At 36.3% G+C, this 16887-nt stretch overlaps 1 protein-coding gene across 3 annotated transcripts; it reads right to left on the reverse strand.

The window, feature by feature from the left end:
- Positions 1 to 1485: 1485 nt before the first annotated feature.
- LOC110797258 (pleiotropic drug resistance protein 3) lies at positions 1486 to 15752 on the reverse strand. Of its 3 annotated transcripts, none has more exons than XM_022002351.2 (25): positions 15150 to 15736; positions 13091 to 13214; positions 12703 to 12788; positions 11354 to 11438; positions 10944 to 11103; positions 10779 to 10855; positions 9904 to 9957; positions 9722 to 9812; positions 9323 to 9624; positions 8928 to 9206; positions 8218 to 8531; positions 7546 to 7706; positions 7362 to 7465; positions 6779 to 6932; positions 6551 to 6679; positions 6367 to 6440; positions 5936 to 6268; positions 5557 to 5847; positions 4909 to 4992; positions 4643 to 4776; positions 4294 to 4521; positions 3753 to 3924; positions 3206 to 3460; positions 2047 to 2316; positions 1486 to 1890 (listed from the first exon to the last, which is right to left on the reverse strand). In XM_022002351.2, the coding sequence occupies exons 1-24, from the start codon at positions 15506 to 15508 to the stop codon at positions 2050 to 2052; spliced, it is 4317 nt and encodes a 1438-aa protein (XP_021858043.1). In that variant the 5' UTR covers positions 15509 to 15736; the 3' UTR covers positions 1486 to 1890; positions 2047 to 2049. The 3 variants fall into 3 exon arrangements, with proteins under 3 accessions (XP_021858043.1, XP_021858042.1, XP_056699447.1); XM_022002350.2 differs by having other exon boundaries at positions 2013 to 2316; positions 15150 to 15734; XM_056843469.1 differs by lacking the exons at positions 1486 to 1890; positions 2047 to 2316; positions 3206 to 3460; positions 3753 to 3924; positions 4643 to 4776 and having other exon boundaries at positions 4378 to 4521; positions 15150 to 15752.
- Between the last annotated feature and the right edge of the window lie 1135 nt (positions 15753 to 16887).

Consider the following 16887-nt stretch of genomic DNA (forward strand, 5'->3'; position numbering starts at 1 on the left):
TGGGCACGGTCTAATATGAGCACGAAATCTTGGGTTAGGTTCAGACTACATTTATTGGAAAAAGTACGACAAGACATAACATAAAAAATCACACTAAACTGAGCGAAGTCGACATGAGGCACGAAAAAGGCACAGTCTAATATGAGCACGAAGTCTTAGGTTAGGTACGGACCACATTTATTGGAAAAAGCACGACACGACATAACACAATAAATCACTCTAATTGAACAAAGTCGACATGAGGCACGTGGGCCACCCCTTTGAAAATTTTGATACAAAATAGCCTAACATAAAACAAGTAGGCTTAATATTGGACGGCTCATTTAGGCCTATGACACGTGAGCTCGACACCAAGTAAACAGCCTACGACTATATATGTTTACTTTTCAGTTTCAAATACTTCTATTTCTTCGTGTATATCCCTTATAAGGAAGCGAGTCCAACAATCCAGCATGTTACAGCACAAAGAACATAAAACTATAGCCACCAAATTGGAATTGTGGTGTGAAGACTACTAGGAATCCATTGTCAAAATCAATTAGAAAATTAGACGTCTAAACTAAATGATTATCTAATAAACAAAGGTGTTTCTCATTTCTCAATCGATTCAGTAAAAGTCCCCTGCGTTCATTCTAAAATCGGTTGTCATATTATCTCAACTTTTGACTAATAATGCAGTTTTTCAAAGTGTTTTTTTTTTTTTTTGGTTTTGTTTTGACATAGACTCATTTTGCATAAATAAAAAGTTATTACGCAACTACACACTACATACTAAAACTAATCTAAGGCCTTTTTAGGCCAGTAGGGCCAGTACACATTGTAAACCAACAAAACATTCAAGATTTAACAAAACACAAGGCAGCATGCTCTTCTAGTTTTGATTCGTGAATCGTGATTGTTGGAAATGCCTTGAGAACACTAAACACCTATGCGATGATATCTTACCAAGGCACTTTATGGCTAAGTCTTCTTTATAGAAGATGGTTCTGATGAGAGGCCAATTACCACTAAGAATCTCCTGAAAGTACCTGTAGAACTTGAGAAATAAGGAAAGGAGCGAAAGAGAAACAATGATACGGGATATGTTAATAGACCTTGTGTATTTCTCACAAGCGTCTAAACACGATTTGTTTAGCATGCTATGAAGAACAACGTTCAGATAATGATTTTAAAAAGCGCTAAGAACAACTCTCAACGCTAACCTAAAAGAAGGGATAGTAAAAGTTATCCTCCGCGACCACAGAACAACCCAAACTCGATAACTCTGAACCTTTCTATTACTCATTACTCCTTCCCTAACCAAACAACTAAGACAACAAACCCCAATCCCACAACCAAACCCCACGGAGATCACCTCTATTCTTTCCACATCAGCCTTGGTGGAGGGAACATTCAAATGTACACACATTCAAATGTCCGATAATTAGTTTTTTTATTTATTTATTTTTTTTGATATTGATATTGTATCATCACAAATGGCACACGGAAAAATGTAACCGGTTACCATTATAAATTTATAATAGCGAGAAAATCAACAAATTTCTAGCTCCTATTATGGTACAATTGACTTCCCTATTCGGCCGAAATGATTAAATCCATCCAATCCCGGAGATATATTTATCGTTACATGCTTCTTCACATATACACAATCTGTTCCTCTATACGTAGTCTAAACAGCAATGAGTTAACAACTTGATACTTTTGCGTAGTCTGCTACAATGAATCATAAGATAGTAGAGTTACTTTTCCCCTTTTCATGTAGCCTATAAAGTTAAGAAATACTCCGTCTACTTGTACATGTATAGTCGTATATATATGTACCTGCCCGGCTGCCCGCCACCCGGCTACCCCTTCCTAACTTGAACTGCTGACAATCTGAAGACTGAACTCCTAAAAGAAGGTAAACGAAAAGGAAAACACAAGTGTTAAACTGTTAACCAAGCAAAAGAAGAATAGATGTAAAGTCCAATCAAGTTTTGAAGAATTAGTTGGCAAAACTAATGAAATCTTACCTTACCAAAATGATAAATCCAATAAAAAACACACCTTTCATCTCCTCTGAAAGTTAAGTTTCCCGATAAAAAATGCAAACAGAGACGCAAAAGTCAGAGGGAAGATGATTAACATAGCAGCAACGAGGCCAAGACGATCATGATGAAACCCGAAGTGGTCTTGTATGAATGAAGCGACTGTACTGGTTTTTCCAAATACTGTGATTTCTTCATGTATATCACCGTACTGGGAAGATAGCAGACCATTTAGAGTCCAAGAAGTTGGACATAGATAAAATAACCACAGCCACCACTTGGGAATATGCTGCAAGGAATAGCATGTCAATCTCAGTTTTCTGAGTTCAAATTTCACTTATAGCCGTTATAACTTATAATAAGAGATAGTTGTGTGTATACTAGATCTGGCGAAACTGACTACAACCTGATTACCCGATCCAAACTTGCAGACTACCCAGAGATAAAAAAAAAAACCGAAATTTGACCAATCACTGAAATAAATGGGACGACTTGAATAAGACCTAAATGAACCTGAATCTGAACCAAATAATACGAAGTATAACTCATTCAACCAAATATGACATCAATATTACTCCAATGCCTAAACAAAGGCTTCAGCCAATGACGAAAGAGGTGGTTATGAATAGACCCTTAATCTGAAAACAAACAATCACAAAACTAAGAAGCTCTGACCTGACAGTTTAAATCGATAATTATTTCCTGTTTCTTAAACCAGAAAGAAAACATAGCCTTTCTCATAAGAAAATAATCCATCGTCCAAAGTCTAAATAAAGTATTAGTCTCACTGTTCCATCTCGTAAATTCAAGAGTTTATCACTATTGTATTTACCTATATACAAGTAATTGCTAAGACTCCTCTATTTATCAATCATTACTGGGGATACTTTGGGAAATCCGGCCAAAATGTACTACTTTAAGAAAGTGCTATCCTTTCTGAACATCCCAAAATACTACAGAAGTACAAAGCAACTATTATTTTCGACTGCATGCATGCCAAACAACCTCAGCTTATTTAGGCTCATATTATAAGTCTTCAATATGCAACAAAATGTACTCCTAGATTTGTTGAGCCAAGTCATTTCTGGGAAAAGGGTTTTTTTTTTTTAAAAAATTTGGAGGCAGTTTTGTCAAAAAAATTATATATGTCAAGGGCACATTTGAAAGAAGTAACTCACCGGTTGAGGGATCAAATATCCAGCAAATAAATTCAGTAGCGAGTAGTTAGCTGCTGCTATAATTGCACCCAGTTGGTAGTTTGGTGTTACTGATGCGAGCATCATACCCATGTAATTGAAATACATCAAAGTACAGAACATGGCATAGAAGTACCAGAACACCTTGTAGGCTGATAAGTAATATCCGATCATCGGATATGTAATCACTGTGAATATTATAGCTACAGTAAGAAGATAAGGAAGCTCAACTGTGACCTGCAAATCAGTAGCTAGATAAGTGAAACCAGCAAATGAAGGAACTTAAAATAGTAAAATTGGCCTTCAAAGAAGATGTGTGAAAATATGAAGAATGATGTTACTAAAAAAGACCTGAATACTTGTTTGTGTGCATCAGAAAAGATTTGAGACAACTACTCTAGGATCAAGGAAAAAGGGCTTCTGGTAAATACTCGTGTGTTGAAAACATTTCCTCAATTCTTTTAGAACTAGATAATTTCTTATGCCTACAAGAATGGTCCAAATGGGACCATGAATAAGAAAAGCATACCTGTGCAAAAGAATAAGCCCACGAGGAGTACATCCCGGCAAATCTTTCCCGATAAACAACAGTTCTTTCAGTTGTAATGTATGGAATTACAGTAGTACAGTTGTTTATTCCCAAGAACAACACAGCAGTAAACATCGAACCAGATACCGTATACATGCTTTGCTCATCTTTTCTGCCATTTCAATGAACACAAGGCTAACGTAAATATGTAACCAACATCTTTAAGAATATCAAGACTAAATTTCCAAAATGTAATCACATAACTCTCACTGAGAAGAGCTTCAAGCATTCAGGAAATCACATAAATGACTGCGAAACAGAAAATCGCTGCTCTAGTCTTAAAATCTTGTGCAATATTCTTAACTTCTCTGTTGTATAATTTTTTTATTTGGACACATGAAAATGAGAACGGCTAAGTACGTTTTTCCAGGATTATATATTTCATTACTGACACTAGCTGTAGCCTGTAGGACAGAAGATATTCCTGGTAACTTGAAAGAATGGATAAAGATTAGTTCCCTTAATAACTTCCGTGACTTACATGTTCCTCCCTTTCTGCCAGAACAGCAATCCAAAAACAAGAGATGACACAAAGGTGAACATGAGACGCATCAAATTGTATGAAGGGCTTCTCCAATAAGATAACTGTTGTTTCCAAAGGCAAGATTTATATTGTTCCCAACCAGATAGTGAAAAGCGGCTTTGGAACTGGAGATCCTTTGAGCCCACGGAAGGGATACTTAACTGCTGTACAAGCTCTTCATTTTTCCTGTAGTCAACATGATAAGGGAAAAAGTGAAAAACAGAAAGAGCCCATTAAAATAAATATACTAAAAAAGGAAAGAAAGACCACAATCACTAAAGCTTAATGCATCCATTGATACACCTACTGGCATAGAACAGAGGTATTGTAAACTTCAGCAAAATCGATGCCCAGTTGAATTTCTGCAGATGCGGAAGTGACCTCTAATATCCATGTTGCAGGATTATAGTTATCTCTAATCTTGGGTATGTCAGGTATAGTCTATTCAATTTCAGAAGAAAAAAAATATTTGTCATGGGAAAACTCGTGAAATCTGAGGCAGTAAACATCCAATCAACCTACAAAAATAAAAGGTTTTAGCAAAATATAGGGACATTCAGGAAACTTTCTAACCTGAAAATATTCAATAATGTTACTTGATTTCTGGCCCAGAGGTCCAGAATAGATTACACGTCCACCATTTTTTAGAAGTATCAACTGCAGTAAACAATATACACACTCATCAAAACTTTAGAAGTCCAAAGGTTCCATAGTAAACAGGAGCGATAAGCTGGAAGTAAGAAACAAAGATCAACAGTTACTTCAGAAGGATATTTAAGCAATGATGCATGCCAACAATAATGCAAATCTGAGATCATTAGATAGATTCATAGGTCTTTTCATTACGATGAAGATGGATCACTGAAACGAAAAGGTGTTCGGTTTATTATCTATGATTCAATTAATTCTTTATTGATCAAGTCAATCAGTTAGTCGAGCTGACACAAAATTTCATGGTCAGAAATTCAGGGTGTAGATAACTGTGAAAACAACTATAAACCATTTCTAGGTTACACTTAATAGCTTTTACAAACCATTTCTACAAAAAACTCATATAATCATGGACCTGCAGCATGCTAGGGTTGCTCCCTCTATCCGACAAGGATAGCTTAATTTCTTTCTCTTATCATCTTATCTACCAATAGTTAATTTATTCTGATATACGTAAAATATATCGATTATGAATTTAAGTTGTGTCTGTCAACAAGCAAAGTATCCTACCTCATCAAATGCTTCAAATATGTCGATACTTGGTTGATGGATGGTGCAAACAACAGTTCTACCGGTAACAACAACATTCTTTATTGCTCGAATTACAATGGCAGCTGCTCTTGCATCTAGACCTGTTGTAGGCTCATCCATAAATATAATTGATGGGTTGGCCACAAGCTCCACAGCAATAGTGAGCCGCTTTCGTTGCTCAGTTGATAGACCGTTGACACCAGTTAAGCCAACTAAGGCATCTTTAACTTCATTGAGTTCAATAGTTTGAAGGACTTCATTGACAAATTCCTGAATGCATTGAAGAAAACTCTGTTGTAATATCTAAAATAAGTAGGAGCAGGACTTGAAACATTTTCCAAGTGAATATAAGTCATACTGTTTTGGTTTTTAAATCAGTATTATCAGGAAGTCGAAGCCAGGCAGAAAAGATCAGTGATTCCTCTACGGTAATATTTGGAGAATGTATATCAGTTTGTTCACAGTAGCCAGATACTCGAGCAAATGTCTCCTGCACCTTAGGATACCCTCCAATTCGTATTTCCCCTTCAATTGTGCCACTAGTTTTCCTTCCTGCAAGAACATCAAGAAGAGTTGTCTTTCCAGCTCCACTGACTCCCATCAACGCGGTAAGAACGCCTGGCTTAAAAGAACCACTGATACCATGCAATAGTTGGAGTTTCTTCTCGGCAAAGCCTTGTTCTTTCATTTCCTAAGACCAGAGAAGAGTTATTTCAACACAGTAAATGCCCTGAGTTATGAACAGGCATAAGGGAACCTCAAGCTAAAGAAATTTGGTATTGAGATTACCAATGGGGTATCAATGTAGTATTGCACGTTGTGAAATGTTACCGCAAGGGGTTGAAAGGGTAAGATCATATAGCCTGCCATGATAACAAGACATTTTAGGATGTTGGGCAGAAAAAATAAGAGGAAAGCAATATATGTTTTGAAGAAATAAAGCCCAAATAGGCAAAACTAGTATATTAGAAACCTTTATTAGATTCTACATTGCCTTTGTTTCCATAACTCTCTAACTCGTTGTCTGCTTGACATGGATGTCCCGAACCTTGTAATTGAGAAAGCTTTTTTCTTGAGATAAAAGCCATAGATGCTCCCGGAGCTACAAAGACAAATCAGGGAAAAATAAAGTTAATAATTCCAACATGGCTTTTCTTTTACGGGAAAAAAAAAGAAAAAAAAAAGAAAGAAAACGTCTCACCCTTCAAGAAAGTTAATGCTAACGTGTACCCTACAGTGAAAAGTAGGGAAAACCCAAACAGAGCACCAACCGAGATCCAGAAAAAGTAGCCATCAAACAATAGTCCACGAGATTGAAGAACTTGTCTACCTATCGTTGTGTTTGAGGGAAGCATCTACAGATAAGAATGAGAATCAGCAAAAGGCTAAGAATGATATACACCAAGACACCAAGTACTTTTGATGAAGTAAACACCAGAAACCACCTTTAGAAGTTGTCAAAAAAATATGAAGTGCCAGAGGCCTATAGACTAAAGATTAAGGCATTGAAAAAAAGATGCACGTCAAAGAACCTCATTAAAATTAAATAAGATGGCACTACAAGCTAGATTGTCGAAATCCAAGTGGGCATGAGCAGAACACTAAGTACCTACAAATTAATAGATAGAAAACCAAGAACGGCTAAAATGATCTTCCAACAGCTTCTTGAAACATTTTCTTGAGAAAATTCATAAAATCAAAGGAACAACCCTAATATACATTCTACCAGGTCAAATCTTTCCTCCAAAACCTGTATCATGATTGTCATGCCTGCAATTGCTTACCTTCTGCCATCTTGGAGCAAGAAATTCATTAGTTGCGAGACCAATCTCTCCATAAGTAAGTGGCACAACCCAAAATCCCCATTCTAACCATACCGGCATGGAAGCTGCAAGTAAACACACAGGTCGGTTATATAATCAGATGATCAGCAATTTCCAATATGTGAAACTTCGTAAGTGTTCTTACATCGTGGAATTATGAATCCGCTGAATATGAAAACAAACAGTACGAAGAGAACGGAAGCAAAAATGGAAGCAACAGTGGTTCGAAACAGAGAAGCCAAGAACCGGAACATGGATATTGATGCCAAGTGCACGCCTGAAAACAGAAGAGCTTGGCAGAAGAACCTGAAAAACACAATAAATTCGTAAAACTTACTCCAATAACCAGTTTTCCACAGTATAGAATTTCTAAGATTGAAGAGGTAAGAATCAGACACATCAACCAAAAATGACGACGATGACCACAGAAGAATCCCAGCATTGGCAGAGTTTAAGGAGGTATGGATGTATGCAAATTCACTCCTAACCAGTTAAGACTCGTGGACTAAGCTGTTTGCATTAAGCAAGACACACTGAGCTAAATAACAATTTTTAGTCTGACAAGTCAATTTCTAGGTTCAAATACTATATCACCAGGAATTGTATGCACAACCATAATGTATATACTTACTAGGGTCATGATTTTATAAACCAATGGCAGACAAAATTATTCCTCTGAAGCATCAAGTGCATGAGATACAACACAATGAAGTAAAACTTGCTACCAAGTTGGGGTAAAAATTGACTGTCAATATATACCACATACATAACCAAAACACTAAATTTGGAAATCAGCATATTACTCTTGAATATTCACCTTCCAACTTCGGGAGCATATCCGATGGTATAGTAAGTAAGTGATGTCCAGATAACAGCAAGCAAAATGGACAAAGGGATCTTCAGGATAGTGGCAGGGATTGCATAAGCCCAAGCAGGGTAGAAATAGAGGTCTCTCTGTTTGAAGAAAACAGGAAGTCTCATGATAGTCATAGACACTTCTGGAAACCCATCAACAAGAAGCATGACAAGACCATAGAACAGAGCGCCCAAATAATAATCTGCATGAAGAATGTCAACATGCATCCTTGTATGCACAAATACAGTCATTGTTATCAGAGCTATAATGACCAACTGCAGATTGAAATATCAGAAATGAAGAAAAGAAATTAGGTTAGGTTGTAATTACATTAAGCTCTAACAAATATACACACTATGAACGAATAATGAACTCATCGAAGAATTTGATTTTATTTTTTCTGGGGGTGGGGTTAGTGAAGGAAATATTTGAAGTTTGAACCATGACCTCAGAATTTCATAGCCGCTGTTTAAATAATTATCCCAGACGAAACTTTTACATTAATATGAATCATGCATAATATACACATGTTGGCACATATATGTAGCCATGTAGGTGAGCTACGGCGAATCCAAGAGAGTAATAAACACAAGAAGCAACATTATAACATTATTGCTCAAAAGAAAAGCCAGAAGGGAAATTAAAAAAGGTGCAAGCACAGTATAAATAACCTGAACAATTTTGAATATGTATATGAAAGAATTTCTCTTCATTAGAAGGAATTCCCTTGACAAACAGGCTTTGAAGAGTTCTCCCTTTGGCAGGGAAAACTTGGAAAAGGAGATAGCATTATCGTCACCCTGCGTCTTTACAGGTGGCTGTGAAACCTCGTCAAACAAACTCTTTCCAATTTGAGATGCCCTAAATTTCTCACAGAACATATCTACAGAGATATAGCTATGAGGTTCTTCATGAAACCAGTACTGTGGTTGGTCTTTTTGCGAAATAACCTGAAAAAAGGTATAAAGTGACGCCCTCGGGAAAAAAGGAAGGAAGCTAGAGAAAACTGCAGTCACTTCATAATAATAAGTGTGCATCACCAGATACCAGACTTGAAAACTGTTACCTCTTGAAGAAAGTCAGCTACTCCCTTCCTCTTGGGACACCTAAAACCACAGGTCTCAAAAAATTCCACTACATAATTGCGTGGTCCATGATACACAACCTTTCCTTCTGCCATTAAGATTACATCATCAAAAAGATCAAAGGTTTCTGGTGCTGGCTGAAGAAGGGCGATCAATGCAGACGCATCTGTTATGTGAACCAACTGTTGAGTACATGAGACAATCTGAAATGCAGTAGAACTGTCCAAGCCGTTCGTTATCTCATCCATAAATAATGCCTTTGTTGGCCCAACAATCATCTCACCTGCAAAATTCCATCAAACAATGATTCTTCATAGTAATGACGTATGTTCTGATTTTAGTTTTAAAATAGTGGTTTTGAGAACAAGTCATTGAGGCACCTGTAGTCAGTCTTTTCTTTTGACCACCTGAAACGCCTCTCTTCATAGCATCCCCTACCATAGTGTCAGCACAGATATCAAGTCCAAGAATCTGCCAGAGAACAGACAGCGAGCAGTCAAGTACATGATTCACAGAAGACAACATAAAAATTTCATATGAGCAGGTTTTTCCAGAGAGTTACTTTTAATATATAGTCTGTCTGCAGGGAACTCTTCAATCCTTCAACAGCTATTGCCTGTTAACCCAAATCATTAGACACAATAACCACAATTACTAACCAGCATGGTACTTCAGGTAAAGGAAAAAAGAACGTTGCAACAGTAAAATCAGAGATATTTTGTACCTCAATGTTGTATGCTTCTATATTCCCAAAAATATCACATGTATGCTTTACTTTAATCATTAAATTAAAACGCTTAATTAGAGAGATGTAGCAGGAAAGGATGAAGAGGAACTCAAGTCCCGCTAGTAGATAATCAAACGGGAAATAGACATAGAAATTAGCAAATGCCTCATAAATCCTCGTCTTATCCTAGTGAAAGAGCAGGGGTACCAGGAATAAGAAGAAATAGACAATCTTGGCGTTTCTTTTTTTGAAAATACACTTAAGATCAAGGGGTAAGGAGGAGCTCACTAATTTGTTGAGGTTATGGGAGTTATATTTTTCTTCAATGACCATGGTCAAAGGTTATGATAGTATACTTGGCCACAAAAATCTCCACAGCCAACAACTCAAACATGAAGAAAATTCGCATGACGGGCGAGAACCGAAAGATTTTTCTTCGGTGGCTCCAGTATTAAATTAAATCGACATTAAACATAAAATCCAAAGCAAGATGCTGAACTCATCTCTCATAGATCACAATTCACCTATCAAAGGAGCTTCAGGGGATAAGCGCCAACTTATCTTCTACCACAGATAAATCTTTCAACTTAAAATGTGAAGCAATTTCATTGGCTATTTTTCCTTAGTCTTGGTTTAATGCCTAAACGGAGGAAGCAAGGGATCAAACTAGCAATTTAACAGGGAGATAGACAGAAAAATAACTGAAGTACCTTCATGTATGCATCTATATCAGGATCTGGAATGATTCCTTCCTGTTTCTCCCGTCTACAGACCTCAATCAACAAGTCTTAAGAGGCAACATACTTCCGTGAGTACTTGGATATAATGAGCGGTCATGCAAAGAAATCATTATCTAGGATCTGAATGAAATTTACCTGCACGGCTTCTGACACCCTGACAACGAGCTGAAAAATCAATTGTCTCTCTCACAGTCATATCAGGAATGTGCAGGTCATGCTGGCTTATATAAGCAGAAGTTTTCTGTGGAATGAACTGATCTAAATTGTGCCCGTTGTAACTGATATCTCCTTTAAACTGCAATAAAAAAAACGAAACAATGAGTATAAGTTGAAAAAACTGGCTTCATATGAAAATAAAAGCTCATATTAGCCAAATTCATGAATTCCCCCTTCAAATTCAGTGAAACCTCAAGTTAAAACATCCTGTCTCCAGAACCAAAATCCGAGGAAATACACAAGAATAAGTACGTGTTAGCTACACTGGACGATATCATGGAACTTGGAAGTGTATAAGAGGAAAGATAGGCTCATAATATAACATTAACCTCCAAAGAGTTGTCAAGGTTTCCTGAAAGTGCCAACAAAAGGGAGGTCTTTCCACATCCAGGTGGACCAAGTAGTAGAGTCATCCTGCAAAATCACCATAAAATAAATAAATAAATAAATGCACCTGTCCAGGAAATCTCTGGAGAAGGAACCAGTATTAAATCTCTTTAGTAGTGATGCCATAAAATTCTGAAAGTACTTATACAGATTATTCTATTGATCTACTATTGTACACTAGCAACCCTTCCAATCAACACACCGCAACCCCACAAGAAAATAGGAAAATAATCTGATAAATTAGGAAACACGTGAAAAAAAATATGTACACGGGCACTAACGATGTTTTGCAGAATATCAGGAGAACTGAGAATGAAAGCATGTCAACCACCCAAGTATCTCAAAGTTCCTAATCAGTCGAGATCTTAAAGATAGATTCGAAGTTTCGAACATTGAGAGTTGGTTCAAGATCCCCAAACTTCAATCTGATCAATCTTAGATGTGATACCTGTCTACTCCTTAGGGTCCATAGAGAGAACTGAATCAACTGATGCTATCCTAATAACTAGAAATTCTAGTAAGCTGATCATTAACACATCATGTTTTCCCCCCACTACCCTTGCCCGTGTCTTTACTCTGAGTCCACATTACTTGCCCATGTTGGAATACGGAACTGCAGGCACTTCTAATGAAGAATACGGAACTGCAAACCCATGATTGTAACAGATATATCAGACACTATAAGTTCCATACTACTACAGATTCTACCAGTTCAGATTAGAAGGAGACTAGCAGCATTTTAGGAGCATGATAGTGTATTCTTGTCTCATCATCTCATACACTTAATAAGTCAGAAAATATAAGTAAAGCCCTAATGTAAAGTGAGCCATACACAAATATTGTTATGCCTCCAGCTGAATTAGGATGTTACGATGTCGTAAATTGCGATAAGAATTGGAGACATCACCTACAAGAACGCAAATTAATGGGGTACTAGAAGTTATCTGCATGTGCTCATCTTTAAAGCAGTAAGACAATGACTGACTTTTAGTTAAAAAATCAAGCAGCGCAAAATTTTCTCAGGGAGAGAACATAAAAAGTACCCGGAAAATGTTAAATTTTCAAGCATATATTATGTAGCAGAAGCATGCCACAGACCTAACACTTCACCTCACTAATCTTACACTAGAGAAAGGCATCAGCCACAAGCAACCTTGTACACATACAAAAAAAATTCTTTCTTTTAGACTTAGCAGTTAGCACGTTCTACACATTGAAATAGTTTATGTCTACCGTTTCTTAGCACAAAGTTAAAAACTTAAATTGTAAATCTTTATGGCCTGCAACTGACCTCCCAGGTTTGATTATGCCACTGACATCCTTGATAATACTGATCTTTGCTTCTTGCAGCTGAGACCCCAATAACTTGGAAAAGACCTGTATAATACAAGAATGCGAGTTGACAAGTCAGAATAGGAGCCATTGACTAAGGTCCACACTTTTGGTAAAATAGAGTCTTTCTTAATTGAAAAAATCAAGTCTCTTTCTCAATAACAATTTTTATTGTCTATTAAGCTACTTGCATTTGTAAAATAGTGATAAATGATGTCACAGTCTAGACATCAAACAACGAATGCAAGACAGCCATTATGCCAGTTATAAACTTACAACTAAAAGCTGCAGCGCCATGAGAGAAGCACTATTACATATGAAATTCTCCAAATACTTCACATACTTACAGAGAGACTGCTTTTAAAAGAGTTCCACAGAGTAGGAAGGGGCTTTCCATCCACAACCTTACACCTCGCATCCACAAAAAGGTGTTCATACTTCACAGTAACAGCAGGAAATTGTAAGCCGACTCTACACAAGAAAAAATAAATTGTTTGTGAAAAGACCGTAACTCAACAAAGGAAAAAGAAAACATATTTCCTTTCAATGAAGTTTAGAGGATCAATTGTAAGGGTCACTCTTATTTACCCACTCTTAAACTCTCTCTTCATCCACCTCATCACCCTCTCTTAATAAGAGTTATCTATCAAAAATTCAAGAAATAACTATCTCTTATTTACTCCCTCTTAAACACCTTTACATGTATTTTTTTTTAAAAAAAAAACAAAAATATCAAAAGCATGCACATTTTCCCCACAATCATCCACCTCACCCCCACTCTTACTTCTAAGAGTTACCTCTTATTCAGAGGATGTCTTAATCAACCTCTAAATAAGAGGTAGCTAAGAGTTAGCTCTTTTTTATTAAGAGCTAACTTTAAAATTTTATCTCTCTTTAAGAGGGGGTTAAGAGTGGGCTAGTATTGATGCTCTTAAAGGCTACACAGTGTAGGGTCCACTTAGTTATGGATTAAATAATTTAAATAGTAATATATCATAAGCAATGTATTACACCGTGATGATTAACCAGATGGATTAAATAATTTAAATGGTAAGCAAACAATATGATTTCACTGACTATTGAACTCCATGCTTATGAGATGCAGTATTCTACCATAACACAGACACATTGACGAATCAACCCCCTTTATTCTGTGACAGATGGGTAAATAGAAGTCACTACACTTTTGCAAGTATACAAACTACATCTACATATCAGCAACCTGGATCACTTGAGTCTTTAAACCATAGTCATAGTTTGCTGCATATGCAGATTTATATGATAAATGTGCTGAAAGACACATAAAGAAGCAAATTTTCAATTTTTCCGTTGGTCACAGAAACAGAATATCAGCTTTATGCTGCAATAGAGCACCTCAACAAAAAAATCATTTTGTTAATCTTAATGGTATTTTTCTTCTTTCTCAAGGGTAGTCATACTTCCACCACCTATCAACTGCACCTAGCCAGAATTCCAATCTAGCAAGAAGACATGCTATCATACAGAGTGATAATTTGCCAAAAAATTATCCCGAAAGGAGCTGAAGCTAACATGCCCACTTTTTCCAAATAAGTAAACGCACTAACCACATCTACTGTTATACTTCCTACTTTGTATTTTCTCCCAGCATTAATCACTACTCCCTCCGTCCCTTAATACTCGCACCGCTTTCCTTTTCCGGCCGTCCCTTAATACTTGCACCGCTTCTATAAATGGACATTTTTACCAATATTATATTATTTCTCACACTTACCTACTAACCCACCTACACCCCTATTCCCTACAAAAAATCATTAAAAATTCACACCCCCACTCTCCACTCCCCACCCCTTACACATTTCCCACTAACTATATTAAAAAAATACCCACTATCAACTAACATCCATTAAATTAATAAGTCAATTCAAGTGTCTTAAACTCCGCACCGGTCAAACCGGTGCGAGTATTAAGGGACGGAGGGAGTATTTAAGTATTTAGTTCTACAATTATTATGCTTCTTCCAATATTACCTAATTGACCTTATTAGGAAACTATTTTTAACTCAGATATCTTAACAAACCAAGGATATTATTGTTAAGAAAATATTCAGCCATTGATTCAGTATTACACCTTCAGTCCTATGGTGCTTACACTAGTTTGAATCTTCTGTGAACTTGAGAAGTGATCAGATTGGTATTAATAAGATAACAGAATAAGTAGTGGAAAGTGAGACATGAATGTAAATGTGACAATTTAATATCAAAACGAAAATCTAGCTGACATCTAAGGACATCCCAAAACGGAATAACATCCCCCCCTCCCCCTTCAACAAAGAAAATAGAAGTATCACACGATAAATCGGAGTATTTAATAACGGGAAATACATGCATTTTTCCCATCTCACGCACATATAGTTAAGAAACTTACTTGTCCATTCTTCTCCTAAGTTTTTGCAACAGACGAAGGTTGTCTTGTTCAATCTGTTTTATGAGCTTCTCGATGAAAAGACGCCGGTCCAGAGGTCCGAGCATGGAGACATCAATCATCCGTTTTCCATTGCCATTAATTGTGTTTTCCCCATCGTATTCATCAAGCAGAAACACTCTTGACCTTTGATAGGTAGGCAACCTTTCAATTTTAGCCCATTCCTGATTGAAGTCTTCATCAAGAGCACCCTTTGAAGAATCTAAAGATGTATTTCTCCGGAATGATAACTTTGCGCTTTTACCTAGCTCTGCCAGATCAGAATGCTGAGACTTAATTTCATCACCAAACAATTGAGCCATAGCATAACACTAGAAAAGGTTTAAAGAAACAAAGAAGACAATGGGAAATAGGAGAGGGACTTATAGGTCACTTAAATCCTATGACATTATTTTATGCACATGCAGAAAGTTTATAAATATCATATCATAACAAGTGCATCATAGACTCATAGTCTAGTAAAAATTTCAAATTTGCAAGAAACAAAAATTGACTTTTTCATATGGGACACTGGTTGGATGTGCAAAGCATGACATGCAACATGACAATTACATAGTTTGACTAATTGTTGGAGGGACATGGAATGATTTAAACGCATAACTTCAGCGAGATTTAGAAACAACTTAACAGCAGAATGGATATGATATGATACAAGTGCTGCTGTGCAAACAATTAATTTCAGTTTTCAAAGCAGAATGAATTGACGTGTCCGCTAGGCCCTTAATTAATCATGAGATTTAGTTAATAGATGATAAATAATAGGGCCATTTGACATATAAATAGTATGGAATACATTATACATTGAATTTACAGTTGAACACTTGACATGCATCAGTATAATTAACAATTTGCAGTTTTTTATTTGTTAAAAACAAATTAATTATGCCGTCTTATGTTTTGGCAAGACAGTAACATCCACGTGCTCGCAATATAAGTTGCAACTTAAAAATATAAAGAGAGAAGACGGGGAGTATATAACATAGAAGTCAACTTGAAGAATTGAGCTTTGAGGGTGCTATTTATCTAACCTATATAATAATCAAAAGGGTTTATTATATTGATTCGATTGACGGGAAAATGCATTTAGTAATGTAAGCAATGATGTGTATTCAGCCAGCAACTGGGAACTAAAAGATCCCTCATTAAGCTTTCAAAAAATGCCATGAGTTAATGAATAGTTGCTTGGAGAAACCAAAATGTCATGAACCAAATAAATCAAATATAATATCTTAACTACCAGCCTGTATTTCTGTTCTTCTCACCATATTATGCTGAACATAACTCTTATCAGTAGAGATAACGAAAATACTATTGTCTGTCATGAATTTATTGAATGAATGGATACATACTCCCTCGCCTCGATTGTCACATACTATAATACTACAGGATTTCCAGAAAGATATCGTCATATTTCCTAAATGCGCCTACTTTCATAAATTTCACAGCTAATATTAAGGGTTTTCTATGTCCAAACAAAAATTAAGGTTTTCGGCATAACAATTAACAAGGGATTGGGACAATGTGACAACTAATTCTCGACGGAGGGAGTACATATTAGCATTATACTGCTAGCAAACACTCTTGGTGGATGAATTTTGAAGTAATTACTACAATAAATTAATCAATTATTCAAATCTATTGGTGAAATATTCTAGAAATTCATTTAAAATTAAAACTTCAA

This window comes from Spinacia oleracea, chromosome 4 (assembly GCF_020520425.1).
Source record: "Spinacia oleracea cultivar Varoflay chromosome 4, BTI_SOV_V1, whole genome shotgun sequence".
Classification (NCBI taxonomy): Eukaryota; Viridiplantae; Streptophyta; class Magnoliopsida; order Caryophyllales; family Amaranthaceae; genus Spinacia; species Spinacia oleracea.

What these genes read in the sequence shown, in the direction of transcription:
- LOC110797258 (XM_022002351.2), bottom strand. Translation starts at nt 15,508, where the DNA reads ATGGCTCAATTGTTTGGTGATGAAATTAAGTCTCAGCATTCTGATCTG. An exon ending in GGGTGTCAGAAGCCGTGCAG is followed by an intron (nt 10,856 to 10,943) that starts GTAAATTTCATT and finishes TTGCCTCTTAAG; the next exon opens with ACTTGTTGATTGAGGTCTGT. An exon ending in AATACCTCTGTTCTATGCCA is followed by an intron (nt 4,522 to 4,642) that starts GTAGGTGTATCA and finishes TGTTGACTACAG; the next exon opens with GAAAAATGAAGAGCTTGTAC.